Source organism: Nannobrachium achirus (assembly GCF_963921795.1).
Source record: "Nannobrachium achirus genome assembly, chromosome: 22".
In the NCBI taxonomy this organism is placed as follows: domain Eukaryota; kingdom Metazoa; phylum Chordata; class Actinopteri; order Myctophiformes; family Myctophidae; genus Nannobrachium; species Nannobrachium achirus.
In genome coordinates this window covers 30,030,343-30,057,567 of record NC_137829.1, presented here as the reverse complement: position 1 = coordinate 30,057,567, position 27,225 = coordinate 30,030,343, and the positions used below count along the sequence as shown (strand labels likewise).

Genomic DNA, 27,225 nt, shown 5'->3' with positions numbered 1-27,225 from the left:
CAAACCTTTATTTGGGAACAAAATGGAAGTCCATGGTTGGTGATCTATTAACTCCTTATGGTGTTTGTCTGTGTGCACACAGACCAGAGCAGACGATTTAGAGTTAATGATTAGAGGGATGAGCCACCATGTCAGACAGAACTCATCAGACCCAGATAGCTGCTGCTCATTACTGTGTTTACACACGCGCACGCACGCACGCACGCACGCACGCTCGCACGCACGCACGCACGCACGCACGCACTCTCTCTCTCTGCAACAGGTGTGCAGTGGTCCCATTTCTTTTTATGTACTTAAATAAACGTAGCAATACCACAATCTGTCATCAATAATTGAGTACCTGAGACGAAAAACAGTCCATATTTTAACATTTTTATTATAGATATTTTTTTTGATTTACCAGACTGTAAACCACAAACTAGAAGATTTGAATCTGTTAAATTCTCAATGCACTCCCCAGTATCTCCAACAGTTTGTGGAACAACAGTACAATCCGTAGAAGCAATATTCAGCAGACAAAGGGAGCAGATAACATTAAAACAGACAATTGAACAAAATGAGGGGGGAGTGCATTAACAATTTAACAGATTAAAAATGACTAGTTTGTGGTTTACAATCTGGTAAATCAAAAAATATCTATATAAAAAAAAACTAATATCAACTTAGACTCTCTCAGGTACTCAATTATAGGTTAGGATTAACTCTAACCACGTGCTTCTAAAAATGAAATTGCTTAATATCACAATATATTACAAAGATTCATCACCACAACCAACAATGTATTTCTGGGTAGATAATGCCAGCAGTGTGGCTTTAAATCAGTAAAAGTTCATTAAAGGACGACTTCACCCATTTTCAAGCTATCTGCATGGTCCTCACTAATAGACTTGTGTCTCACAGGAGGGCTGTGGACACAAACTACCAGTGACGTCATCATTAGGTTTCAAATGTTTTATTTGGATTTATATTAACGTGAGAACAATGTATGCATTATAGCATGCTTAAGCCAGCAGTTTCCATGAAATGAATGATGTCACTGGTGGACAGGTTTCTGAACTGTCCACGGCCCTCCTGCGAGACACAGAATGAGTAGACAGGTTTCTGAACTGTCCACAGCCCTCCTTGGAGAGACAGAGTGAGTAGACAGGTTTCTGAACTGTCCACAGCCCTCCTCGGAGAGACAGAGTGAGTAGACAGGTTTCTGAACTGTCCACAGCCCTCCATTGAGACACAGAGTTAGTAGACAGGTTTCTGAACTGTCCACAGCCCTCCACTGAGACACAGAATGAGTAGACAGGTTTCTGAACTGTCCACAGCCCTCCTCGGAGAGACAGAGTGAGTGCCGTGGACAGGTTTCTGAACTGTCCACAGCTCTCCACTGAGACACAGAGTGAGTAGACAGGTTTGTGAACTGTCCACAGCCCTCCACTGAGACACAGAGTGAGTAGACAGGTTTCTGAACTGTCCACAGCCCTCCTCTGAGACACAGAGTGAGTAGACAGGTTTCTGAACTGTCCACAGCCCTCCACTGAGACACAGAGTGAGTAGACAGGTTTCTGAACTGTCCACAGCCCTCCACTGAGACACAGAGTGAGTAGACAGGTTTCTGAACTGTCCACAGCCCTCCACTGAGACACAGAGTGAGTAGACAGGTTTCTGAACTGTCCACAGCCCTCCTCTGAGACACAGAGTGAGTAGACAGGTTTCTGAACTGTCCACAGCCCTCCTGTGAGACACAGAGTGAGTAGATAGGTTTCCAGCATGGCTGCATGGACCCTGGCTTCCATTCGCTACCACACACAGCTGTCATTGCTAAGCAACGTTAAGTAAACGTACGTTTGAACTGCTTAACCCCGTGCATACTGTCTATGTAACCTCATTATGAGCATAATCAGGTATCAGTTTATGGAGAAACATTAGCTTGGCTGTATTATGATAGTATAGCCTGCCCTACTGTACTGAATGTATCCCTATTTAAATAAAAAAAATAAAAAATAAAAAAAACACTATTATCAAACAGCCGAGAAATAAAATAGGAGATGAAGTCTTTAAATTATTCAGTTTAACCCCTGGAACCTCAAGGATGCCTGGGGGACCCCGAACCCCACTTAGAGGACCAGTGACATAATGTAATTGCGACCGTAGGTCGCAGTTAACTATGAAAACCAGCACTATTGTGTTTTATATAATTTTTATCGTTGAATCGTCAGTTTGTAAGCATCAGGCATTCATGGAATGAGCATCACAGCCAGTGTGGGTAGCGCCGGCCCCAGATTTGCCAACATTTGGTCCATTATATCTCCCCTTTATTTATGCCAAATGGTATTGTGTTTGATATCATTGTTATCGTTGGTTTGTCTCCTTTACAACAATGTAAAGACTGTAAGGATCTGGCATTCGTGGAATGAGCAACACAGCCAAACGTGTGTTATATAAAACACAGATATATAATGGACCGAATTCATGTTTCCTTTCTTTTTGTGCTGAGTTTAGATAGATAGATAGATAGATATAGATATTGATATATAGTTAATACCAGCAGGTATGATCCCCAGCGGTAGAGCAGCTCTTCTAGGCTCCTGGTCAGACAGCGTCCAACTGTCCTGCTCCTCCCCGTCCTCCAGCTGAGCCCTGAGAACCAGGCCGTGAGCGACCTCTGCTACGGAACCATCTCCCCCTACACACACCACCCTGACGCACGCATGCACACACACACACACACACACACACACACACACACACACACACACATACATACATGGAGAGGTGTACATTAGTCTGATTCTACACACTCCACCCTGATACGCACTCACGCACACACATACAGTACATGGACACACACCACCCTGACACTGCACGCACGCACGTACGCACACGCACGCACGCACGCACGCACGCGCACACACACACACACACACACACACACACACACACACACACACACACACACACACACACACACACACACACACACACACACATACATGGAGAGAGATTTAGTCACACACCACCACCCTGACACAGAGACATGGGGATATACTTAAGTGTGGGAGCTATTCCGTAATTTGCCATTTATTTGCCATTTACATGTAAATCTGTAAATCCCTACACTATACTCTTATTTTGAAGGTCATGGGCAATTGGGGAGCACAGCTGGGTTTATTTAACTGATGAGCACTCAGAGGCAGTCAGTAGCACAGGGAGGAGGGTACATGGTTTTTACCATAGACTGTAAAGAAATATGGACGGTGGGAAGTCATTGGTTTCTATGCTGCGCAAATGAAGCTTTTTTGGCTGTTGTATGGATGACGCCATCATTGTAGAAATCAACGTTCATTGGTAGAAATGATACCATCTCGAATGCTATTGGCTCCCAACGGTCACGTGCAACCGCAGGGATACATGGGACATTTGTGTTGAGCTTGCCGAAAATAAAGTACACGAAGAAGAATCATCACAAGCCTATGATCACAAGCCCCTCCTACAGCATACCCTGCTATAACATCAAATATAACATAAATTTGACCATATTTTCACAAAACTCATATCATGGTGAAACAAGGCTTTAAAGTAGCGACAGGAACCATAAAGTATTTATTACAATGTTTATTAAGGTAAGAAAATCAAATGTAAAAGTTGGGGGGAAATGAATGGAATCCTATGGAGAGCATGTTGCTTCTGGTGCCAGAACATCACAACTAGCGGCCAATCATAGGAACTTTCAGTTCCGTGTTGCTTCATTTTAAATGGGGACAACGACACCCCTGGTGTTTTACCAGCAGGTGACGCAGGCAGGCCAGCAGGTACATCTGTACCGTTCCAGAGCTGAAATAAACACCACAAACAAAATGCACTTTCTGGCTGGACAATCTATGGATTCATTCCCTGACATCTGTGTAAGATTGGCTCCCCGGTGCCCTCAGTGGCCTTTTGATTTCACTGTCGTTGACAAATAGCCACTACACTTAAGTACTTACCTACAGTAGAATCAGCTTTACTATCACATCACGTCACAGCTTTACACAAGTAAAGAAGTGAATTCAATGTGTTCTCGTGCATAGTTCCCATCGTAACTACATGTAATTAAGTACACCTCAGACAGACAGAATGACAGACAGACAGACTGGGACAATGGCTGTTGAATGGGGAGCTGAGTGAATTCCACAAACAGGACTGAGGCATATCCGCTGTTTTTGGCTAATGTTTCCCCCAGAATATGGATGCTGGGGTTCAAGTGGTTAGAAATTTTTGAAAAATGTTGAACATTTTGTGCAAGTCTTTGAATATTTTTGACCCGATTCTATAAATGTCCTCTAAATCCGTCTTTTTAAGCCTCTATCAGAGTCCAGGGTGAAGAGCTATTCACTTCACCTCTGTGTAGTTTTCTAGTTATCACTTAAAAATACATAACAAAGCCTAGGTGATAGCTAGGAAACTACAACGCAGTGGAGTGCATAGCTCTTCACCCTAGACTCTGATAGAGGCTTAAATCAGTGGTTCTCAAACTTTTTCATGTCAAGAACCCCCAAAAATACATGCATTTGGCCGCGGACCCCCCATCTCAGAATGTTGTTCCAGGGACCACCCAGAAGCACATATTTGAGTTACAAATGTTCCCTTTTAAAAAGATATATTCAAAGATTTATTTTTCAAAAGATTTTTTCAAAAATAGTACAGTACAAGCTCGCACTGTGAGCTTGTAGATCTGCAATTTTTGGCTTAAGTTCTCAGAATAGGGTTCAAGTGGTTACTATAAAAAAGGAGGTTTCTATCACTCAAAGATTTGGAGGGCCCCCTGTAACTCTGAGGACCCCCTAGGGGTCCCGGACCCCCTGTTGAAGACCCCTGATATAGGGTCAGGTCTAAGACAATACCGGACAATCTAGTTGAAAGCAGAGTGTGTCATGCCTGTCAGCTTTCCTACTGTCTTCCTGCTCTGTTGTTCATTGATGACTGCAGTTAATCTCCTCTCCTGACATCCCATAATATTACTGACCCAGGGATTAGCACAGGGCTGCATGCGTCTCCACAACAACAACATGTCTAATTGGCAAATGTAGGTTTCAGGCAAATCCTTCAGACACTGTAGCACGCACGCACGCACAGACACAACACAACACAACACTCTCTCTCTCTCTCTCTCTCTCTCTCTCTCTCTCTCTCTCTCTCTCACACACACACACACACACACACACACACACACACACACACACACACACACACACACACACACACACACACACACACACACACACACACACACACACACACACACACACACACACACACACACACACACCTTCAGTCTAGCTGATGAGCAGCTAGCCTAGTAAGGCTAATCTGAGTTAAGCACATCGAGCATTATGTGGGATGAATACAAAAGCCGCTTACACACACACACACACACACACACACACACACACACACACACACACACACACACACACACACCACTGACACACACGGTGCAGTGCGTCTATATCACTGTAGAGTGAATGAATCGTTTTATTTTCATGATCGGTCACATGGGAGGATTCAGATGAAATGCTGTTCATAAACGTACTTCTGAATTTAAGTGCCTTCCCAGTTTTCTTTATTAATCTATCAAACACATGTGTAAATGACATGAGGGAGTTAATGTGAGAAAAAAATGATTTAAACTAGTGAAAACAGCCGATCTACAAGCATGTGCTTCACTGCTTGCAGATCTGCTGTTTTCACTACTTTTGTGCGATGTCCTTGTATGATGAAGCATGGCTTTACTTTGCGAAAGAACGTACAAATTTGAAACTTGGAGATACAAAGTTAAATGCATATTCCAGTTTCAAAAAAGTTATTGGTCATTTTATCATCTAATTAGGCTTTTGTGAACACCATGGACAGTTTCTAATTTGCTTGATTCAATATTTAGATATTTGATATTCATTGTATCGGACACTCCCCATCCAGGGCCCATTCCTATACAAACCCACTCTCCATTTTAACCAAGATAGATTCATCAAAAACACCCGTCTGATAAAATGTATATTAAATATCTAAATATTGAATCAAGCAAATTAAAAACTGTCTGGGGTGTTCACAACAGCCTGAGTAGACGATGAAATTACCAAAAGTTTTTTTTTTTAAAAGTGTAATAGCCCTTTAACAAGACAACACCATAACACCTTATCCACACTGCACGCGAGCAAGCGACGCGATGTCCCGCGGAATACTGTCCGCATATGGAGCTTCAGCCTTTGCGTTGCGACGTAGCCTGAACCAATCAAATAAATAAATAATAATAAAAAGTGTTTGTGGGGCGGGACATGGCCATTTACCCCTATGGACGATGCCGCGAAACCTCGCTCAAATAGAGACTCCGCGAGTGAAAACAGGAGGGGTGGACGACGTCGTGGCACGATGCGTTGAAAATAGCAGATCTACAAGCTCACAACGAGTTGTGAGCTTGTAGATCGGCTATTTTCTAGCCAAAGGATAAAGTGGTTAATGTATATATTTTTTTTATATTATAATTTATATCTGAAACTAACTAGTAACTAAAGTTTTCAAATAAATGTAGGGGAGTAAAAGTACAACATTTGGATCCGAGATGTAGTGGAGTAGAAGTAAAAGTATTGGAAATTGGAAATTCTCAAGTAAAATACAGGTACCTCAAAGTTGTAATTAAGTACAGTACTTAAGTAAATATACTTAGTTACTTTACACCACTGCACGGCACGACGCGCTGTCGCTCGCGGTAAGGTCATGGACGTCCTCATTGAAACAAAATTGTATTTTATTGAGATTTCATCGCTCGCGTCGCGTCGCATCACGGGCGGTGTGGATGAGCTGTAAGCCTGCTTCCTCCAGATTGGGAGGAAAACAGCATCACTCTGCCGTCACCACGTCTCCTTTGCATCTGATGAGCGCTCGGCTTCTTTTGAATCCAGCCTTTTTAACCCAAGGCAACACATGTTCCTTAATATTTCTATGTTTCTTTGTGTTGATCTAACACTTCAACGGGTGACGCAGCAAATCTGTCATCAGCTGTAAGCTAAGTTCACAGTGCAAACAGACAGACAGACAGACAGATACGACAGACAGGCAGGCAGGCAGGCAGACAGACAGACAGACAGACAGACAGACAGACAGACAGACAGACAGACAGACAGACAGACAGACAGACAGACAGATATATATATACCCATCATATTCATCCAGATTACACTCCTTCAGGACAGACAGAGCATGGCCCTTCTTCTGTGTTACTGCAGAGAGAGAGAGAGAGAGAGAGAGAGAGAGAGAGAGAGAGAGAGAGAGAGAGAGAGAGAGAGAGAGAGAGAGAGAGAGACAGAGACAAGAGTTGGATGGCAAAAAACACCAGTGAGTTTTCACTCAGGCGCACTGTGTGTATGTGTGTGTGTTGTGCGCGTGTGCGTGTGCGTGTGTACACACGCAAACAAACACACAAGCACGCACACACAAAAAACGTGTCCGAGAAACATTAAAGTGGGGCAATGATATGAAACCATCTGGATCACCTAACCACACATTGAGGGGAGGAGAAGAGAGGAGAGGAAAGGAGAGGAGAGGAGAGGAGAGGAGAGGAGAGGAGAGGAGAGGAGAGGAGAGGAGCAGGGATCAGGTTACCTAGCGACTGGGGACTGCCATTAACTCTGACCTTTAGACCTATGAACACACACACACACACACACACACACACACACACACACACACACACACACACACACACACACACACACACACACACACACACACACACACACACACACACACACACACACACACACACACACACACACACACCACACTAGACTAGGGTGGGCTACTTAAATGATGGAGAGGACCACTATATTTCCACACTCACTCCAGAGGGCCACACTGCATACTATCGACCTGGGACTTTGATTGTCCGCCTTATGTTTCTGACTTATGATATGCTTCTGACTACTGTCCTTATTTAAGTTTTGGACTTATTAGGACTTAGGACTATCTGTTGTTCACTATGTCATTGCGACCGCAGGGAGCAGTTTAGTGTGAAAACCTGCAGCAGTTGTGTCACGCTGTCACGCTTGAAGAGCCTTTGCTTGTAAGTTTACATGCAATTATGCTCGCCTACACGCAATATTTATCGTCAATTAATGTCTGTCCCCACCATGCCTCATATGTAGGCTATATGTTGACGTCTTTCTTTTTTGCCATTTAAAAAAGAAAATCTTTAGGTAAGTCTAAATAGTCAAATATTGCTGGTACTCCCTGCGGTCACTACTCGACCTTAGGGAGTGTTACTTGTGTATTAGGGCATGTATTCGTGATCTTATTTTGTCGTGTTGATCCTGCTTCTTTAGTTATCTATTTTCCTGCCTTTACAGTCACGGTTGGCTAGCTCCTCAGAGCTTGGGTTATGTATGCCCTTATTGGGTTATATACTGTATGCTCTCATTGGGTTCTGGACTTTTAGGAAAGGTTTCTGCCGTTCAGTTGTGTAATTGTCTGACATGTGCCTTTCAGTATAGCTGTATTTGTCAAGGTTTACGGTTCTGTTTGGTTTCTGTTACTGTTTTTGATTCGCACCTGCCTATGTTCTGTTAAACCAGTGACTTTAACCAGCCTATGTTCACGTTAAACCAGCCTATGTTCTGTTAAACCTGCCTATGTCCTGTTTAACCAGTGACTTTAATACATCATTGCCTATGCCCTGTTAAACCAGTGACTTTAAGGAATCAGTTAACCTTCGCTGTCTTTTGGATCCTCTGAACTGATCCTGACAATCGGGCAGTTATCTTGTGTTTCAACCTTTTTCGTAAATGAATGCCCTATACTCCATCTCTCGATTTGCCGATCTACCAGCAAAAAAGTGTGGAGCTAAGTAGATCTGCTATTTTAGCTATTTTTGAATTGGCATCTTGAAAAGTACCATTTTATTTCATTTCAAATGCATTTATAGCCCACTTATGTTAACTTCATGAAGTTAAATACAAATACATTCGACATAAAAAGGATTTTTTTTGAAATACTTGTCATTAGGCTAATAACATAGACTGGAGTAATTAAAGTGGGTCATGTTTGCACATTTGGAATTGGAACAGCCGAAATCAATAATATATCACTATTACGATATTAACCTGAATTAAGTGATGTCATGTATGACATAGAGTCTATGTCATACATGGGCCACATGTCTGCGTATTATTTTAAGGGTCTATGTCATAGACCCTTAAAATAATACGCAGACAGACAGGCAGGCAGACAGACAGGGGCGTCACACTTAGCTATTGAAAAATAGCAGATATACAAGCTTGTAGATCTGCTATTTTTGAAAAGACGTGAAAATATGTGCAAATCTTTGAATATGTGTATTAAAAAATAAAAAATAAACTAAACTGAAATTTTGAGATGGGGGTCCGTGGCCAAATACATATCATTTTGGGGGTCCTTCACATGAAATGGTTTGAGAACCACTGACATAGAAACAAAAAAAAACTTTGAAGGATTTAGAAGACATTCATAGAATCGTGTCAAAAATAAGACCTGCACACATTTTCACGATTTTTCAAAAATAGCAGATCTACAAGCTCACAGCGCGGCACTCGGTGCCGCGCTGTATATCTGTTATTGTATATCTGCTATTTTTCAATGGTTAAAGCACAAAATTATGCATAATATTATTGCGTTCCCATTCATGGGGGGCCCACAGTGAATCCTTGTACCCAGGGCCCAGCATTTGGTGTGACACCCCTGCAGACAGACAGACAGACAGACAGTAGGACAGACAGACAGACAGACAGTAGGACAGACAGACAGACAGACAGACAGACAGACAGACAGACAGACAGACAGAGGTACTGACTGGTGATGTCAGTCTTCAGGTCAGTCATGTTGAAGAGTGGAGCGACGTGTTGTCTGTAGATGTGCACCGCCTCCTTCTTGTGACTGCCAGGGTTGATGAACACCAGCACGCGTCTGGGCCGCGCCGAGAAGCCTGCACGCACACACACACACACACACACACACACACACACACACACACACACACACACACACACACACACACACACACACACACACACACACACACACACACACACGCGCGCACGCACACACACACACACACATACACACCATAGACTGTAAAAAATATGGAGAGTGGGAAACCATTGGTTTTTATGCAGCGAAAATGACGATTTTAAGGCCCTTGGCATGGGTGTCGCCATCATTGTTTTAATGGTATCAGAGGAATGCTATTGGCTGACAACGGTCACATGCAACCGCAGGGATACATGGGACATTGCCTTGAGTTTGCCGAAAAATAAAGCACACGAAAAAGAAGAATCACAAGCCTATGATCATAAGCCCCTCCTACAGCATACCCTGCTATAACATAAAATATAACAAATTGGACCATATTTTCACAAAACGCATATCATGGTGATTGAAACAAGGCTTTAAACTACCGACAGGAACCACCAGTAAGACTCCCTAATCGGGAGATAAGCGACCGTTGGTCGCTTATCTCCACAAATAGGCCAAAAGTTTGTTTTACCAATTATCAAGACATACGGGCAGTTGACAGTTTGCCATGGTTACTCATTGAAGTTGAATCTCCATATATGGAGATAGCTACGCATCACACTAAGTCTGACCTCACCAGCCCATATTTGGGCATGAGCAACTTATGTCTCCATATATGGAGATATGATGACATCACACAGTCCTCAGCCGATGATGTGGCGTGATGTCATACAATACACAAACGAGCCCTACAGTATAAAGGGGCAATTCTTGCCAGGAAAGAAGCATTTCTTCGACTCAGACCTTATCGCCAGGGTTGGCTTATAGCAGCTGTCGGTAGGACCATATATGGATTCTGTTAGTGTGGATCTCCTAACAGGGCATCATCTGGGATACAATCCCTTTTATGCCCATGATGGAGATCCCTAACAGAATCCCTTTCATGCCCATATATGGAGATCCCTAACAGAATCCCTTTTATGCCCATATATGGAGATCCCTAACAGCATCCCTTTTATGCCCATATATGGAGATCACTAACAGCTAACAGAATCCCTTTTATGCCCATATATGGAGATCCCTAACAGAATCCCTTTTATGCCCATATATGGAGATCCCTAACAGAATCCCTTTTATGCCCATATATGGAGATCCCTAACAGAATCCCTTTCATGCCCATATATGGAGATCCCTAACAGAATCCCTTTTATGCCCATATATGGAGATCCCTAACAGAATCCCTTGTATGCCCATATATGGAGATCCCTAACAGAATCCCTTTTATGCCCATATATGGAGATCCCTAACAGAATCCCTTTTATGCCCATATATTATGGAGAAATCCCTGCTCTGAGTATCTGACATCAGTGTGATGTCACCTGTTTATGCCCATATATGGAGATCCCTGCTCTGCGTATCTGGTTGCTATGGTAAACAGTTGGTTGCTAGGGTAAAAACACATGGTTGCTATGGTAAACAGTTGGTTGCTAGGGTAAACAGTTGGTTGCTAGGGTAAAACCATGGTTGCTAAGGTGGTTGCTAACGTACACTAACAGACCAGCAACAACAGACTGTTGCCACAGCAACGTACACAAAGGTTTGTGTACACATGTGGTGTGATGTCATACTGATGCGGAGATATGAGCAGGGCAAAGGTGTGACGTGTGACGTGTGACCGACGGACGGACGGACGGACGGACGGCCGGTGGAGGTTTTCATAGTAAACTGCTCCCTGACGGTCGCAATAAAGTATTTATGACAATGTAAGAAAATCAAATATAAAGTTCAGGGAAAATGAATGGAATCCTATAGAGAACATGTTGCTTCTGGTACCAGAACAGCACAACTAGCGGCCAATCATAGGAACTTTCAGTTCCGTGTTTGCTTCATTTTAAATCGGGACAACTACACCCTTGATACGCACGCACGCATGCACACACGCACATACATACACACACAGAGATGGGGTGATATCCGAAAATATCCGAAAAAAATAGGCCTAAATGTATTCACAGTTAGAACTGGTAAAAATGTAAAAGGTGAAGGTATATCCACCCAAAATACTATAGGCTTACTGTATGTAGGAAAGAAATGGACAAGGACCTGCAGTACCTAACCTAAAATTAACTGACATGAATTAATTAAGACATATACCACACCCAGAACCATACTGCGCATCCGTGTGTGTGTGTGTGTGTGTGTGTGTGTGTGTGTGTGTGTGTGTGTGTGTGTGTGTGTGTGTGTGTGCGTGCGTGTGCGTGCGTGCGTGTGCGTTTGTGTGTTTGTATTGATTTGTGCAGTCTTTAGGGAGTTCTAATGCGGTCTCTAAATCTGCCTAATGATTACCGGGATTTAAGCTACACTGGGGATCTGTGTGTGTGTGCGTGCGTGCGTGCGTGCGTGCGTGCGTGCGTGGTATATCCAGAAGTCTTCTGGGACTGTAAGGCCTTTGTATTTTTGTTATTGTCTGAATCTCTTCTCCAACACCAGGATGGTGATGGTATCTTCCAGTAGATCCTTTCCTAGCTCTGGTCCATAGCGTTAGTGGAGTTCTCCCTAACGCTATGTTCCTCTACCTCCGTATTTCTTGGCAAAACCGGAAAACACCGCCGTCTGGTCCGAAAATAACAAAAACTGTTTTGCCCCTCACCAAACCAAAGGTATCAGTGGACAGTTGAAAGCTTACTCTAGTGGACGCGGTCTGAGCACCCCACCACACGATTAAAATACATTTCTAGGGCGAAATGAAAAATAATCCTCCGGATGGAGACTCCATTTCTTCTTGTTTTTTTACTATTTGCCGTCGCCATCACTGTGTCAGCTCACTACTGCCGCGCAGGTCAGAGGACCGAAATGCACCGCATTAACAGAGCATTGGTCTCGTTGGGTCTTATTCAGCTCTGAGACGTTGGAAGCACTGTTTCGTAAAAACAGTGGGTGCCAGCCTGTTCACTTCGTTCCGCGATCTGTTTTGTCCCTCGCATCACAGTCTGGAAATGACTCAGTTGACTTGCATTTCTGAACGTCCGTTGTGACGTAGCGAGGACGTTGCTGATTGGGGGTTGTTCCAACGAATCAGAGTAGGGTTAGGGTAGCTAAGTCATCAGCCAGCCAATACATACTGGTGTATTTGTTCCGCCCCGCAACACAGACCAATCGGAAGCCGCGGTGGCTGGAAAGCCACGTGGTGTTGTTCCAACGAATCAGAGTAGGGTTAGGGTAGCTGCGTCATCAGCCAGCCAATACACACTGGTGTGTTTGACAGACATCACCAAAGACCAATCGGAAGCCACGGCTGTGTGAATCCCGCTTCTATATCCCACCTCCGCTTGGAGATAGGAGGCTTTCCAGACTGTGATGCCAGAGACAAAACAGATCGCGGAACGAAGCGAACAGGCTGGCACCCAGGCTACAGAATCTCATCTGATCCTTGAGTTCCTGACTATTGGTTGAGTGTAATGTTGCTTGGTTCATTCAATAGATTAATTGCTGGGAGGTAACAACAGCTCAGTACAGTATGGAAGGTCTGACATGCTTACTGTGTGTTCTCTTATAATACCTTTATCCTCCACTGTGCCAGCACTGTTCACCATGGGCGCTTTTCAACTGGCAAAGAACCGGTTCGGGTTCTTTCTCCCACCTATGGGATGAACCAGAGGTGAGCTTTTCCACCGAGAACCGAGTTGGTTCCGAACCGTAAAAGTTGGTTCGGAACGGGAACCACAAAATCCTTGGTTCCTTGTTAGTCCCTAAGCCAATCAGCTGTTAGTCCATCAGCCAATCAGCTGTGTCCTGTTAGTCCGTCAGCCAATCAGCTGTGTCCTGTTAATCTGTCAGCCAATCAGCTGTGTCCTGTTAGTCCGTCAGCCAATCGTGTGTTGATTGTAGTTCTGTCAACATGTGTCCAGTTATCCCTGTATGTACCGCATAGACACACAATTCATTCTGTTCCCTTGCTAGATTATAAGTGTTCTGTAATGTGTCAGTTTTGGTCATCTTGTGCAGTGGTTCTCAACCTTTTCAGGCTGCAACCCCCAAAAGAATCATATTTGAACTGGGGACCCCCCCTCCCCCCCCACACACACACACTCTGCACAAGCATTGGAATTGTTGTAGTTGGCATATAGTTTGACTCGACCTATTCCGTTGTGAAAATAGCCGAGGCGGTGTGAGCATGTAGATTGGCTATTTTCACAATGTCTGCCTCTAATATTGGACAATTTTATGAATGTTTAAAAAGGTCTTTATTAAATTGTCATTTAGAAATGTGCAGATACGCTGCATACACTCAAACTTTATATTGGTTTGTTTACTGTTGAGTGAGAAAACAATGTTGCACATTAAGTTAAACATCTGGGGACCCCCCAAAATAATTTGGGGACCCCCTGTTGAGAACCACTGTTGTAGAGGTCAGACTGATGGAGTAGAGACAGCAGCGGCTCTCAAAGTGGGGTCCTTGAGGGGGTTCCTGGGCCAGTGGGTCCCGACCCACAGGTTGAGAACCACTGGTGTGTTCTCTTGAATAAATACTTGTGCATTAGACCTGCTCTGCTCCTGCCTGTCTGTTCTAGGGATGGGTCGATGCGCGATATTATCGTTTATCGTGATAAAAAAACACTCAAGATAATCGTATTGTGGAGATGTAATTTATCGTGATATCGTCCTCCGTCATGCACTGGGATCAATTCACCTTTTATTTGCATATCCGGTACCATTATAACCCTCTATAATTGGTAAAACGGACCTGGAAATAACGCACTTGATACAGTCTTTTTTTCACTCTCTATCAAATGTCTTTGCCTAAAAATAGCCGATCTACAAGCTCACAGCGCGTCGCAACATGACGCGTTGTGAGCTTGTAGATCTGCTATTTTTTGGCAAATGTTCCGCCCCACGATAATGGATTTTGATTATTGCAATAATATCGTAAATCGCGGTTTCTTTTGTCACAATAATGGCGATATGACATTTTCATATCGTCCCATCTCTAGTCTGTTCACTCCTGCTTTGCATCGTAAAGATGAATGATCCGCTGAGGATTAGCCAAAAGAAGACATTCAAGTCTTATTTATTTATAGTTCGGAAAAAAAAGAAAAGTATTGATACACTTGAACACGGGCAAACGTCTAATTTTGTCTAAAATCTGGGAACACTGCTCTATAATGTAAGCTTTTCGGCTTATTTGCACAGGGGGGCTTTTTTCATGTTTCCTGACCTCAATTACACCCCAAAAAAAACGAACATTCAACATTCAGTGGTTTTTCTGTAATCCGTAGTTTTGGGAATAATTAGGCTCAGAAAAGTGGGTAATTATTAAAAAAAAAAGAAAAAATCATGATATACCTTTAATAGGCAAAAAAACGGCTTTAGGAAACGCCACTAATGTCTGTGACATTAAAAAGAACCAATGGCAGAGAGAAGACATTAAAGTGAGCCAATGGCAGAGAGAAGAAATGAAAGAAGAAGAAGAAAGATAAGCAGTTAGAAATAAAAGAAAGATGTTCAGAGTGAAAGGCAGTGATCAGATGTCAGCTCAGCAGGTTGCCATGACGTTGCTAGGATGTTGCTGTGTCCTCGTCATGGTAACTAATCCTGATGGAGAGTGGAGTTTCTGGGTGATTTTCTGTGTGTGCATGTGTGTGTGTGTGTGTGTGCGTGCGTGCGTGCGTGCGTGCGTGCGTGTGTGTGATTTTGTGTGTGCGTGCGTGCATTTGATTGACTGATTGAAGACTTGATTAGAAGTTTGCATAGGAAAAGGTACAGTTTCATGACAGTACAGTTCACTGGTACAAGGTCAACTAAACAGAGATCCTAGTAAGCTTTTCGGCTTATTTGCACAGGTTTCCTGCACGCACGCACCTGCGTGTGTGTGTGTGTGTGTGTGTGTGTGTGTGTGTGTGTGTGTGTGTGTGTGTGTGTGTGTGTGTGTGTGTGTGTGTGTGAACTGATCTGGACTATGTGACTACAACACTGGTTCTCAATGTTGGGTCCAAAGACCATCAGGAGTACAAATGATTCCAAGGGGTCCAAGAGATTTGAACAATGGCATGGAATGGGGAACAGTGGTGAAATCCATGTCAAACTGGGGGTCCTTGAAATAAATAAAAAGTTTGAGAATCACTATGTTAGGACACCTGGGGCCGCTGTACACATTTTCAAATAGCCCGTAGTGAAAATACATCAACACGTTAAAAAAACACAAAAAAAACAGACATACTTAAAGGGATATTTCACTTTCAAAAACACTTTTGGTCATTTTATCATCTAATCAGGCTTTTATGAACACCCTGAACAGTTTTTAATTTGCTTGATTCAATATTTAGATATTTTATGTAAGTGTTATCCGGCCCTCCAGGCCCAGGGCCTCTCCCCATACACACCCATTGTAACTTCAAACTCCATTTTAACCATGATAGATTCATTAAAAACACCCATTATTTGCTCTGATAACTCATACAACACTCCTAATATGTGAGCAGGCCGTGTTTTTTTCAATAACCATTTTCAGTTATTTTTAATAATTCTTTGGGAAAATGGACAAATTAAATACAATAAAAGAATATTAAAAATAAATGGAAAAAGTTATCGATAAAACACAGCCTGCTCACGTATTAGGAGGGTAGTATGAGTAACCAGAAAAAATAATAATAATGGGTGTTTTTAATGAATCTAAAATGGAGTTTGAAGCTACAATGGGTGGGAGAGGCCCTGGGCCTGGAGGGCCGGATAACATTTAGCCTACATCAAATATCTAAATATTGAACCAAGCAAATTAAAAACTGTTCAGTGTGTTCATAAAAGCCCGATTAGACGATAAAATGTCCAAAAGTGTTTTTGAAAGTGAAATATCCCTTTAAACACTTTTCACTTATAGTGGATATAGCAGCTCTACAAATTCCCTTTTGCACGACACTGTTTTATGACAAAGTAGGAGATTCATCGAGGGGAAAAAAACATAAAAGGTTGAAAGGATGGAGATCCATGTTGTTTATGCAGTCAGCCAACAACAGTGGCGTCAGTTCAGAAAAAGCTAAGGTATGGCAACATGACTGGTGTCTTGCACAAGCGCGAAGTCATGTTGCCATACTTTAGCAACAGGCATGATATATTTATTTTAAGAAGTACATTTTTTTCCCCCCGTTTCAACGGTTTCTTGGGCTGGATATGGCAGCCTGGAACGGTTGTTCAAGTGCAGCTAAACTTGGCATGTTAGTAAACGTGCCACAATTAACAAAAATAACCAGCACAGATAGAAAAAGAAACATTTGTGGATTTATATTTAAAAGTAACTTTTATTTTCCCCCCTGAACCCAGGGTATGGCAGCTGCATACCCCTGCCATACCCAATTGACACCCCTGCACACACACGCACGCACGCACGCACGCACACACGCACGTCGCACGCACACAGAGGGAGATGTCTCCCAGTCCAGTCACTATGGATACTTTGATTAAATGAATGACTTCAGGGAAACTAAGTCAATGTTTAACATTTAACACACACACGCACGCACACATGCACACACACGTACGCACACATGCACACACATTCAGGCAGAGGCACATAGTTATTAATAGCCATGTGTTCTGTCGCTTGTGCTAAAAAGAAACAGTTTGTGCAAACAGGACCATGTCTCCTCAGAAATAGAATGAAATAAAGACCAAATAAAAAAAACATGAAACACTAAGACATTCCACATAGCATAATCATTACAACACATTACTATTACTACCACATACTATTACCTATAATACTATTACTACATCATTATTGTGATTGCGACCGTCATGTCGCAGTTACTAGCAAAACCTCCACCGGCTGTCAGTCAGTCAGTCTGTCTGTCACGTCGCTTCACGTGACACTTTTCCCCTACTCATATCTCCGCCACCGTTGCCCTATCCATGCCAAACTTTGCGCACACACTCCTTGGCTGCCAAACCACAACCTCCACCCCTCATTTCTCACATGGCCCTCTTCTAGCGCCATCATGAGGCAGATTCTTGCGAAACACATTTTAGGACACCTCCTACAGATTTTGCCCTAAAATCACGTAAAACGGTACACAGTATCTCTAAAGTCATGTCATCAACATGGATCTGTCCCATTTCCCATATTCCCTCCTGATTGGCTACCATTGCCTTCTAAAGCTTGTGTATGCAGATATACAAGCTCACAGCACGGCACCGAGTGCCGCGCTGCGAGCTTGTAGATCTGCTATTTTTGAAAAATCATGAAAATTCGTTTTTTAAAAAAAACCTATGTTTCTATGTCAGCAATCTGGCCAGCCATCGTCAAAGAAAAAGTCCTTTTCACTTAGCTGGAGCTCAGTTAGTCTGTTCTTGAGAGACTACAATGTCAGTGGTTCTCAAACTTTTTCATGTGAAGGACGCCCAAAATGATAAGCATTTGGCCACGGACCCCCATTCAACATATTTAGTTCCAGGGACCACCCAGAAGCAAAGTTTGAATTACAAACGTTTGCTTTAAAAATACATATATTCAAAGATTTGCACACAATTTTCACGACTTTTTCAAAAATAGCAGATCTACAAGCTCGCAGCGCGGCACTCGGTGCCGCACTGTGAGCTTGTATATCTGCAATCATGTCAGTCATGTAGCATTAGCATTAGCACTAGCACTAGCCTTAGCGGCGGGCCTAGTTGTCGCGTGTGAATGTGACAACAGTCACACCTGATGACGTTAGCCTACAGGAAAGCTGTCTGTCCGTCCGTCTGTCTGTCTGTCTGTCTGTCTGTCTGTCTGTCAACTTTGTCCGTCATTCAGTCCTGTGCATTGTTGTGTCGATTCATGTCGTTGCTTTTCTTCTCTTGAATATGACCTGACCTCTTTAGCGCGGCTGCTAGCTTGCGTCGACCAGACTCCCTGCCGCATAAAAGCCACATTTCAAGCAAAACAATGCGGCTGGCGGCTGCGGGCCGCGGCAGCCAGTGGTAAAAGCTAGCTTTTCACCGCCGCGGTGAACTGGAAAATAGGCTTAGTGTCCACACAGCAACGCTGGCCTCTGGACCTCTCTGTGTTTACCTTAGTTGTCACCTCCCTCCTCTCCTCTCATCGGAAAGGCACAAAGCCACTTCATAGTTTGACGTAGAGTGTGACCACGCAAGTTGACACACACACACACACACACACACACACACACACACACACACACACACACACACACACACACACACACACACACACACACACACACACACACTCAGCGCCGTGTGTACAAATGTGCGCGCGTGTGCAAGGGCCACTCTCTCTCAACTGAGGCCAAAGCCATATAAGTTGTGACCATTGAGGACTCATTGTATGAACTGGTTTAATGGACCGACTGACTGACAGACAGGCAGGCAGGCAGGCAGGCAGGCAGGCAGGCAGGCAGGCAGGCAGGCAGGCAGGCAGGCAGACAGACAGACCGACAGATTATTACTTATTATTTTATCTGCTGCTTTATTTTATATATATCACTGCATTGTCTGTAAGGATGCCGAACAAAAATACGTTTTACTCTTAAGTACCTGTATAAAAGACGTAACAATAAAGTACAACCTTGAACCTTGAACCTTGACAGACAGACAGACAGACAGACAGACAGACAGACAGACAGAAAGACAGACAGACAGACATCTAAATGTCATATGTCAATGTAATTCCATGCTTTGAGGCAGTGTGGTCACACCTGCTGATCTGAGATCAGAGCTTTACGTTCTGCTGGTGGAAAAGAGACGTGTGTGTGTGTGTGTGTGTGTGTGTGTGTGTGTGTGTGTGTGTGTGTGTGTGTGTGTGTGTGCGTGTGTGTGCGCAGAGTTCCTTTGTAAAGTGTCAGCTTTGGCCTTGCCTTCTATTGTGTCACTATTTTCTTCCTCCCTGGGAAACGTGTTCCTGGGAACCACTCGAGACTTCTGTACTTTGAGGGGTGGCATAATGGTTAGGGAGCCCGTCTGGGGAACCAGAGCCCCTGGTTGTCCCTGGTTCCATTCCAGGCCAGGGTAGCGATGTCGATGTGTGTCCCTGAGCAAGACTCTGAACCCCTATTTGCTTACACGTTCCTTGTGGGCAGCAAATCAGCTGGAATTACAATACTGAATTACTAAACAAAACAATCTGATTACTATTGTAACATCATCATCAGGATGTGCTCCTAAACTCATTTCAGCTAAAAGTTTCAGAACTTTTCTCACATTTGCTCACCTATTATTATTTTTTTCTATACAGTGCAATCTATAAAGCTCAAGAACAGAATGATAAGGCTGTGTGGAGTGGTAGTTCTAGGTAGAGGATGGTTCTAGACATTGTTTGAGATATTGAGGATAGTTGAAACGTATACATTTGAAAATAAAGTGAAAATAGAGTGACACTGTCTTCGTATTGTGAGAGGGCTGGGCAACTGAAGATTGTCATACATTGTACAGACAGCAATGATGAGTTGTAAAAGGACAACCTACGGTAGCTAGGATAAATCTGCAAAGTTTGTTATAGACAGTATTAAGGGCTTGAACACACTGCTGACTTTTTGAGCCGATTGTGCTGTCGCCGACCATTTTTGGCCAAATATCTATTGATATTTGGCTCTGTCGCAAATTGGACATCATCCAGTATGAAAGAGGTTGCGCACCCTGGGAAGATCTGTGAGAGCAGAGAGCATGTGATCACAGACAGAAGCCCGCTCTCGAGCACAATTAGAATAAAAACAAATGTAATATTGGCTATGTATCGGGGATGCATCCTGGTGAAAAATCTGTCAGTGTGTGACCCCTTGTCGGTGATCAATCTTGCCGGCGAAAACCACAACGAGCAGATTTCAAGAAAGTCACTTGTGCAGTGTGAAATACTCGTGCAGTGTGTAGATGACTCGCCGACCACGCAATATCGTACAGTGTGTTCGAGCCCTAAGAGTGATTGGTTTTGGATGCAGCTTGATATACAACCTCGGCATAATCAAATATTGGTCAAATAAGCTGTAATATTAGTCTTTTCGTAACAGAGAATGTAAAACAGTTTCTAGAGCAATAGAGAACACCAATACTGAGGTTAACTTTTCTGATAATGTGATCAATATGACATTGAAATGATGGCTCGCTAGACACACTACTGGTTCTCAGCGTGTGGTCCGGGGACAACCAGGGGTCCAAATGGATTCTTATGGGTCTGTAACTCTGAAACTAAAATAAACTGAACTAAATGGTCATAATGCTGCTTAATTTAGGAGGCCACGCTATCCCATACTTCGCTTCAAGGTGCGAAATGGTATAAGTGAATTGGTACACAAATGTTCTCCTAAGTAAGTATAACTTCCAGACAGCCTTCACTCTCTCTTTCTCTCCCTACAATGTACACTAATAACATATCGCTGCTGCTTTTCTTTTCATCATTTAATACACTACTTTTTTATACAACCGCTTCACACAGAATTTGCCTTTTTTATTTTTGAAAATCATGAAAAATAACAGGTTTGGAAATGTCCAAAAAATCCACCCAAACAGCAAGGATATAATAGTTATTCAATAATTCATATATTATGGGACATGTGAAAATCGGACTTAAAGTCCCAGTGAAATGGCTATTTTGGGAATTTTTATCTTGAAGTTTCAGTTTGAAACGCAAGCCTGTGTGTTTCTGAACCAATCAGAAGGGACCAGCCCTTCAGAGGATGGAACGTAAAATCTGCGTCATGTGATGCCTAAAGTTTTGTTTGTAGCCATCATTAGCAAGTCAGAGAGACACGACCAGGCTGCCTCTTGTACAGAATGTTTGTTACCAAGTAGCTTATTATTCTAATAATGTTTACAGATACATATTTTATTTTTCTCATTAAGTTTACAATGAGTAATACATAGTTTGTATGTCATCTTGAATGATATTGAAAACGGAGTAGCTCTAATTAAAAACAGTTGTGTTTGGAGGAATGTGCAGCAATGGGAATCAAGTCTGGCTATGTCATCACGCAGCACGTTTCTGTTCACAGGAAATAATTAAGAATGGGCTATTTAGGGACTTTTTTTTTTTGGCATATAGTGTTAGGAATGACCATATGATTGATTACCACGGATAAGCTCTAAAAGTGTTAAAAACGTATTTTTCATTTCACTAGGTCTTTAACACTTCCCAAAGCACCCTCTCTCTTTCTCGTTAATATTTCCTACACACTGTCTTTCTCCGCTTTTGAAACTGTCCGAATGTTTTCCTGACACATACATGCACAAACAGACACACACACGTGCAGTTACAGAGTACACCGTGTTATGTCTAATCTGTCTAGTAGACAGGGCAGACAGGTCTAAGCTGTTAACAATTTACTGGCATGTCAGTGTGTGTGTGTGTGTGTGTGTGTGTGTGTGTGTGTGTGTGTGTGTGTGTGTGTGTGTGTGTGTGTGTGTGTGGAGGTTAGTAATCCTGGGGTCAAGTTGAGGATGTGGGTGTGTCTCTTCCTCTCTTACACCAGGGGTCTTCAACGTGTTCAGGCCAAGGACCCCTTAGTTGAGAGAGAGATGAAGCAGGGAACCCCACAACCTCTTCATAGATTCCATATAGTTTCATTGTTTGACTGCACAATCATCAGTGTATTTTGGATTTGTTTCAATTTGTGTTTTCAGATGTTTAACCACTTGAACCGTCAATACTTAATAAACTTGACCTTATACTCTGTACTTAGTCTGCTCTTTTTCCCCTCTACACCAGAACTCTTTGCCGTAAATAGCCGATCTACAGCTCACAACGCCTCGCAGCGCGAGGCGTTGTGAGCTTGTAGATCAGCTATTTTTGGCGAAAGTTCTCAGAATAAGGGCACTGGGGTTCAGGTTGTTAATATAAAAAAGGAGAAAAAAAGTTCCTATCACACAAAGATTTGGAGGCCCCCCTGTAGTAACTTTGAGGACCCCCTAGGGGCCCTGGACCCCCTGTTGAAGACCCTTGTCTTACTGTATGTTGACATTTTGTTGGTAGTTTCATACAAGACACTGTACGTGATGTACTGTATACCACACACTATTCCATCCCAGCTGTGACCTGTGGACACAGTATGGCCTCTAATATGATCTAAGCTGCTTCATACACAGGAGCATAAGATTATTATAGATCTGACTCATAATGATCACTCAGTGTGACTCTCTCTCTCTCTCTCTCTCTCTCTCTCTCTCTTTCTCTCTCACACACACACACACACACACACACACACACACACACACACACACACACACACACACACACACACACACACACACACACACACACACACGTTTAGTCTCTAAGCCTTCATCAGCGTATATCTATATAACAATTGAAAACTGACAGAACGGTGCATTCGATCTACCCACCGGTCGACGACCCAAAACGAAACAAATGCGCATGCGCGAGAGAGAGAGACACGAGAGAGAGAGAGAGAGAGACAGTGAGAGAGCGAGCGAGCAAGAGAGAGAGACAGACAGACAGAGCAGTGAGAGCATTGTGAGTGAGAGTGAGCGAGCGAGAGAGAGAGAGAGAGAGAGAGAGAGAGAGAGAGAGAGAGAGAGAGAGAGAGAGAGGCTTACAGTCCCCGTGGGTCTAAACCGAAAGTGAAACTTTACAACGGCATGGAGAAAGGCAGCAGAGCAGTCCTCAATTATTCATTATTTTCCTCACCGACACCAACAAGGGAATAAGGGACGTGTTTCAGCTCAAACAGCCTTCATCTGCTTTGTTCAAGATGCAACCATGGAATAATTATAACTTTAAAAGGGACGACCGACTACTGCTGGAATTTGAAGTCAGTTACACAACATTTGGTTACCCGGCGAATTACGTAAATGTGAGCGCCCGTTAGGGCGCGATTTCTAGATATGAGCGGCCGCGTCAGCGGCCGCGAATTTCTAGTAATTGTACGTTGATAAAGGCTTTAGTATGATATACATACTCCTTCCAACCTCCTTTTCTTCGGAAAAGGAATATAACAAAAAATGTACGTCATTTTGAATTTATACCGTCGTTACCTACCTACCTACTGACTCACTGACGGTCAGAATATGCCAGGTTTGATAGTAAATGCTACCTACGGTTGTGTATGTATTGTCTTCTTACCACTCAGTAAGTGATGGATGGTTTTGAACCAGACTTTACAGTGTGTTCTTACCACTCAGTACGTGTTTACAGTGTGTTCTGATAGTTTTGAACCACACGTCACAGTGAGTTCTTACCACTCAGTAAGTGTTTACAGTTAGTTCTTAGCACTCATTAAGTGTTTACTCACTGTTTACAGTGAGTTCTTACCACTCTGTAAGTATTTACAGTGAGTTCTTAGCACTCAGTAAGTGTTTACAGTGAGTTCTTACCACTCAGTAAGTGTTTACAGTGAGTTCGTAGCACTCAGTAAGTGTTTACAGTGTGTTCTTACCACTCAGTAAGTGTTTATAGTGAGTTCTTACCACTCAGTAAGTGTTTACAGTGAGTTCTTACCACTCAAGTGTTTACAGTGAGTTCTTACCACTCAGTAAGTGTTTACAGTGAGTTCTTACCACTCAGTAATTGTTTACAGTGCGTTCTTAGCACTCAGTAAGTGTTTACAGTGAGTTCTTACCACTCAGTAAGTATTTACAGTGAGTTCTTAGCACTCAGTAAGTGTTTACAGTGAGTTCTTACCACTCAGTAAGTGTTTACAGTGAGTTCTTAGCACTCAGTAAGTGTTTACAGTGAGTTCTTACCACTCAGTAAGTGTTTACAGTGAGTTCTTACCACTCAGTAAGTGTTTACAGTGAAGTGTTTACAGTGAGTTCTTACCACTCAGTAGGTTTTTGATGTTTTTTAACCAGACGTTACAGTGTGTTCTTACCACTCAGTAAGTGTTTACAGTGAGTTCTTACCACTCAGTACGTGTTTACAGTGAGTTCTTACCACTCAGTACGTGTTTACAGTGAGTTCTTACCACTCGGTGAGTGTTTACAGTGAGTTCTTACCACTCGGTAAGTGTTTACAGTGAGTTCTTACCACTCAGTAGGTTTTTGATGGTTTTGAACCAGACGTCACAGTGTTGAACGGAGGAGTTGTGGAGGTGCAGTTTGTCTTCCGTCAGCCGTCGGCCATCTGTCCGGCTGTAGAACAGCGTCACTCCCAGCACAGCGCCCCCCGTCTGCTGGCCGGCGCTACGGCGCCGCTTCACCTTCACTGCGAAGACGTCACACAGCAAAACGCTCGTCCACTGACTCTCACTGACCTGGACTACAAGAGAGAGAGAGAGAGAGAGAGAGAGAGAGAGAGAGAGAGAGAGAGAGAGAGAGAGAGAGAGAGAGAGAGAGAGAGAGAGACACACACACAGAGAGACACAGAGAGACACAGAGAGAGAGAGAGTTTTGATTGACTGACTGAATGCTTTATTAACATGACTGTTACAGTTTTTTTTTTCGATTGCTAAAACACATTTTTCAAAACTGTACTTTTTTTTTTTCAAAACTGCACACACAAAACTCCAAACATTACACACAAATTGCTAAACCCTGGAATCCCTTTGCAAAACAACACTTTGCTATCAAATCTCTTACAGTAACATGTTCACAAAATGGAACTCGTGTTTTCATTTGGTAAACACAGCCATATTTTCACATGACACACACATACCATTCATTGAATAAACACAACTAAGCTTTTGGCTGAACACTACCAAGCATGTACAGAACACTGAAGAGCAAAATTGAAAACACAATTGTCGAAATGGAACACACCATAAGAATGACCATGGCTCTTGAGAAAAGGACATTTCTCCTTTTGTAAAATGACTCAGTGTAGGCCTACTTTTTTTCATATCAAACATAAAACAGCACACAAATATGGATCCAAAAAGTTTTGATTTACAGTAGATTTAGGCATCATGCCTCTGGTCAGAGATGGGCACAAAAAACCAAACAAAAAATTGGAAAGAAATTGGTCAGTAGTTGGTCTAATACTGACCAGGATACTGTCACCAAGATACTATCCTGGTGACAGTATACTGGTATTTGTACCCATCTCTGCCTCCGGTTCCTGTCTCAATGTTCAGTTGTACAACAACTGAACATGGTGTGTGGTTTTTAGACAACAGGGTGATGTGTAATTGACCAGACCCGAAAGTTTAGAGATTTGAATATTTGTGTGTTGTGGATTGATGCTTTGAGATTTTATGTGAGAAGTGTGTGCAAACCTGAAAATTGTGTGTTGTGTTTTGACAACAAGGTGATGTGAAATTGACATCAGAGTGTAAAGAAGGAAAGTCAGAGTCTAATATGATAAGGAAATCTAAAGTAGTAGCAAATTGAGCCATGCGATTGGGAACAGAAGTAAAGGTTGTGAAAATTGTGCCTAATTTTAGCTTTTTGTGTTTTAGCAATCGAAAAAAACTGTAACAGTACAGATAGTACAGTCAAACATTATGCTAAAAGGATAACACAAAAACCCCAGGGGCTTGTTTCCATTGTGGTCCATTGTACCATTGTTAGGGTTGAGTGCCAAGAACAGTATATCATACTAGTAGCGGTACCATCGCATCCTATCCACAGCTTTCCAACGTCCCATCGTGCATTGCGCAGAAGGAGTGCGACAGTTCCGGCGCCAAAGCCAAGAATGATCGACAAGCTCACAACGGTTGCATCTGCGACGTGAGTGAGCTTGTATGTCTGCTGCTCTCCGGAAGTGTCCCACAAATAATTCTACAGTAAATTCTCACGGAAACAGGTGGATATAGGGCATAGCAGTGGCACACATTTTGTGGTGACACAGTCAGAAAACCCATTAATTTTTCCCATAGAGATTTCATATTTCCGTAGAGCCATCCAGGCTCCTGGTGAATCATAAATCATCACCAAAAAACATTTGATTTTGTGTAAAGAAATATATATATTTGAATAAATACCCTTTTTTTGCGGTTTTAAATTATGTTTTTTGACACAGAAGTGTTGGGAAGTGTTTCAAAACATTCTTTAAAAAAAACTGACACTTTTTAAAATTGCCTATTGGATAAAACAATCAATACCTAATCCTAACCATTGGAGAGAGAGAGAGAGAGAGAGAGAGAGAGAGAGAGAGAGAGAGAGAGAGAGAGAGAGAGAGAGAGAGAGAGAGAGAGGGAGAGAGAGCAGGTTGGTCGTCTACAGCAGTGGTTCTCAACCTGTGGGTCAGGGGGTCCCCAAATTATTTTGGGGGTTCCCAGATTAATAACTTAATGTGCAACATTGTTTTCTCGCTCAACAGTAAACAGACCAACATAG

The 27,225-nt window shown here is 42.8% G+C and overlaps 1 protein-coding gene across 1 annotated transcript in view; it reads right to left on the bottom strand.

Moving 5' to 3' along the window:
• cerkl (CERK like autophagy regulator) overlaps positions 1 to 27,225 on the bottom strand; it is a gene marked incomplete at both ends in the record, with an annotated part of 76,091 nt that overhangs the window by 9,601 nt on the left and 39,265 nt on the right. The window contains 4 exons of the mRNA XM_080752834.1: positions 2,537 to 2,691; positions 7,184 to 7,247; positions 9,851 to 9,982; positions 24,977 to 25,187. Of these exons, the coding sequence (XP_080608960.1) occupies positions 2,537 to 2,691; positions 7,184 to 7,247; positions 9,851 to 9,982; positions 24,977 to 25,187 (562 nt within the window). The remainder of the gene's footprint in view (positions 1 to 2,536; positions 2,692 to 7,183; positions 7,248 to 9,850; positions 9,983 to 24,976; positions 25,188 to 27,225) is intronic.